This window comes from Trichinella spiralis, assembly GCF_000181795.1.
Source record: "Trichinella spiralis strain ISS 195 chromosome Unknown Scfld2904, whole genome shotgun sequence".
Taxonomy (NCBI): domain Eukaryota; kingdom Metazoa; phylum Nematoda; class Enoplea; order Trichinellida; family Trichinellidae; genus Trichinella; species Trichinella spiralis.
Genome location: NW_003529843.1, coordinates 6,443 through 10,450, shown reverse-complemented (window position 1 = coordinate 10,450; position 4,008 = coordinate 6,443). Strand labels below are relative to the sequence as shown.

Sequence of the window (4,008 nt, the reverse complement as noted above, 5' to 3'; positions counted from 1 at the left end):
AAATAGTTTGTGTAATAAATTAAAGGATTAGGATGCCATGAAAAAAATAATCTGATAATTTCTTAATGGAAATACTTTTAAAAACATGGAAAAGGAAACAAATAAAGATGAATAATAAAATGTATATGCTTATTCAATTTGAAGTCATAATGTTGCATTCGTTTTGTTATTGTTCATTTTGCATTTGTTCTGATAGAATAAGCAACAGCAAAATGAATTGAAGGATTTTTTATTTTTGCAAAAAGGATAAACCAACAAGACTGCATATTTTAGAGTTTCATACGTATGTTTTACATCATAAATAGCTAATGTGTAGTAAAATGTACTTTGATCAACAGCATTATTGAACCAATAAAAATAGTCATCCTGAACACGTTGAATATAATATATATGTACATAAAAATAATTGGTTAACATATTTTAACGTACTTTATAAAGTGTGAAGATGAATAATTTTGAAAATAAAATTATTTTTCGATTGATATGCATAACTGATACATGCATGCATGTGTAAGCATGCATTTATTTATAAAGATGATCGACGATGAAAATGATACTAAAATACAGCATAAAGTTCTTGTGCAAAAAATTTTAGCCAAGTTTTCATTGCATGATGGTTTAACTGTTGATAAAAAATAGTGCAATAAAAATTAATGTTGAACACATGGCTATTTTTATGCCAATGCGGTTAAATTAATTGTTAAGCTTTTTAAAAATTGTTGTATTATGCATTTTGCATGTGGCGTATATAATTGTAAAATACAAAATGAAATGAATAAATAGACTGAAACAAAAATGAAATTTGTGTTGCAGGAAAGATTCCTATTGTTTGAGACAAAGAAATTTTGGTGAATTTTCCAGTCGCAAACTGTCACAGCCTGATTTAATTCGACCTCAGGTGAATCCGGCGATCAGAAAATTTTTACAATCTTCGCAGCAACAACAGCATTCCAGCAAGGATTCAGTTCATCCAATGGGCCCAAATTTGTCCGGTCGTCGGCCCACTTCCGTTTTCGACCAATCTGAGTACGATTCGAGCATGGAAGAGGCAGCAGCTGTGGCGGCCATTTGTGATCGTTTCGACAATCTTGATCAACAGCTTTGTGAATTCAGCGATCAGGATTCACCATTTTTGGATTTTGATGACCATGTTTTCAAAAAACAATCAGACGGTGGTGATTATTGTCCACTGGGGGCACAGCTTTTCGACGCCGACGAAACAGACCCCAACGGAACCTCAGTCAACTATGACTGGGAACCACTGCAAGATTATTCCGACCCTGGTCGGGAAAGGCGAACCCTGGTCGACGCGGATTTGGTCGACCTGCCGTTGCGCATCCCAACTCCAGAATGGTGGGGCAACGTCAACTCAGCAAACAGTCTTCTAATGTCCCCTTGCGCCAGTCTGATATCCCTTCCGACGGTTGGCAGTGGCGACTTCCTACTCGACCCTGCCCAAGTGCAAGACTGCAACGTGCTGGATACCGCTCCACTGCCGGCGCCGGCGGTTCTGCTAAACTCATCTCCAACAGCTTTCAAGCAAGCAACCAACTGTCAGCCGTTGAATGACCATTCTTGGAACGAAAACACTTCGACATTCAGCACGGTCGATGTCCAACTTGCAGACACCGATGTGATGTTCTTGGACATCGACGCCGCCTGCGCCGAAGCTATCGTAAGCACACCGTCTGAAAGCTTGCTTCTCTCCAGTCTTACTTCATCCGAAGTGAATTAATTTCATCTTTGTTTTTCTCTTCTACAAACAAATTTACGCGCAATTTTGTCCGTTTTACTTTCACATTAGTTTTAAAATCATTAAAATGTTACCATACTGGATCATTTATTTCAACTATGCCATACAACATCAACCAACATGCGTTCGTTTTACACGGGTGAAAATATCAAGCTGCAAAATAATGAATCAAGAACAGACAGAAACACATTTTAAAAATGTAAATATTTATTTATAAAAATTAATAATTAACCTCAACAACAACAATAATAATAATAATCATACTGTGATATGTGTAAAGATAAAAACATTAAACATTATTTCTTTTTCATCTTGCATTTTTCACAACTGATATTCGACTATAAATAAGTTAGTGGTGTTGACTGCAGAAGATTATTTTTTAAATTTTGATCAAAATTTAAATTTTTAACGCATGAATAACCGGATAAATTCAATAAAATATGCTAAATATTTAACAAAAGAAATTACAAATATTAAAAAATGATATGCAGCAGCAGTATAACAGACTAATATAATTAGCCTAATAACAGCATAACAGCCTAAGTCAGGCTTTATTTCACAATCACAGTGAACTATTAATTTTATTCAGATTAATAATTATTGAAATATATTGTATATTTATTTTTGATATGGTAAAATTAAAAAAAAATATTTTTTAAACAATACAATTTCGTACAATATTACTGATAGGTTGATCAGTTGAAATATTGTTTATGATAATTTTAATATTCATGGTTTTTCGATTGTAGATGTAGTAGTGACAGGCACAGGTCGATTCTCTAATGGGAGTTGTTGTTATTGATTGCTGACGTACCTTGTCAACATCGACGGTCACCTGGATGGGGTCATTAACAAAGCAGCTAACCGACCTTCTCGTTAATTAGCCGCTCCTTGTGAGCAGCTACATCAACGCTACACGTGCAATAGCGCTGATTTCCGGCCATCGGCTTTGCCGATTCAAAAGCTGCTTGCTGACTAATCGACTAGGAAAATCCCGATGAATCTGTCCTGTCAATACTGACTACTTTATTATTGCACAAATTATGCAAACTTGTCTCTAATAATAATAATTATTTCATCCAACTAAATTAACAACTATTTTTCATTCAAAAATGTTTTTTTGGTTAGCATTTATTTTATTTGTAAACAACAGAAAATTCAAAATTGCATAAAATTAAATATTCCCTTTTATTATTAATAAAATCAATAAATTGAAAAAATATTTCAATATAAACGAAACACATTAAACTTATCGTTTGAAATGATTTTCAAATTAAAATTACAAATGTATCAATTTCAATTAATAATTTCCTTGGAAATTTTCAAATTTAAGGATATTATTAAAAAAATAATTTTAACATTGAATAATCTTAATTTATGCATGTGAAAGATGCAATTTTGTAAAATGCTACAGCAAAATTAAGACAGAAAAGTTTTGAATTTTTACAAAGTAATATTAAACTTTCTTCAATTAAGCGTTTTCAGATATATTCTGAGAACAAATTGGCGCATTAATATTATAGAACTATTAACAGTTTCAAAATTTTTGTTTACCAAATTAGCAAACTTGAACGTTCCATTCAGTGACATTCAAATTAATAATTTATTAGTTGCTTTGATAAAAATCTCTAGCTTTAAATTTGCATATGTTTTACTGATCAACTCTGGAATATTACTGATATAAATACATGCAATAAAACATGCCAATGATTAATTTCAAAATAATGAAACTGAGTTTGCTTAACTACTAAATTTTTTTATTGCAATAAATATGTAAAAAAATAAATAAGAACTTAATTGAAATTTATCATCAAAAGTAAAGACAGATAATAAATAAAATGCCATTCAAAAAATAAATAGTTTATTAAACTTTTGTAAATATACTTCAATTTTATGTGAATCAACGCTTTATCATACCACAAAAAATTAAATTATTATAAATTACAGTTGAATAATTAACAGACACGCATGATTATTATCATTATTAGCATAAAATTTTCTCCGCATTAGATATGTTTACCTGTGCCTTCAGATCATTAAACAAATATAAATAAACTTTTATAAAATACAAAAACTGAAAAACTATTATTGATGGATTTCAAAAGAAAAAAAATAATTTTGTACGAATCAATAAAGTTTCTTTTCTTTATAACTGTACACCCATTTTCTGTTGATAAGTAATAATAATTGCTTGGAAAGACTGGGACAATGGTTATTTATGAATACGCAAAATTTATGAACGTACAATCTAGCTT

At 31.0% G+C, this 4,008-nt stretch overlaps 1 protein-coding gene across 1 annotated transcript; it reads left to right on the top strand.

Moving 5' to 3' along the window:
* The first annotated feature begins 445 nt into the window (after nucleotides 1-445).
* Nucleotides 446-1,735, top strand: Tsp_12483 (putative LpqT). Its single transcript, XM_003368204.1, has 2 exons — nucleotides 446-510; nucleotides 862-1,735. Exons 1-2 carry the CDS (start codon nucleotides 446-448, stop codon nucleotides 1,733-1,735), a joined length of 939 nt encoding a protein of 312 aa, XP_003368252.1.
* Nucleotides 1,736-4,008: the final 2,273 nt, after the last annotated feature.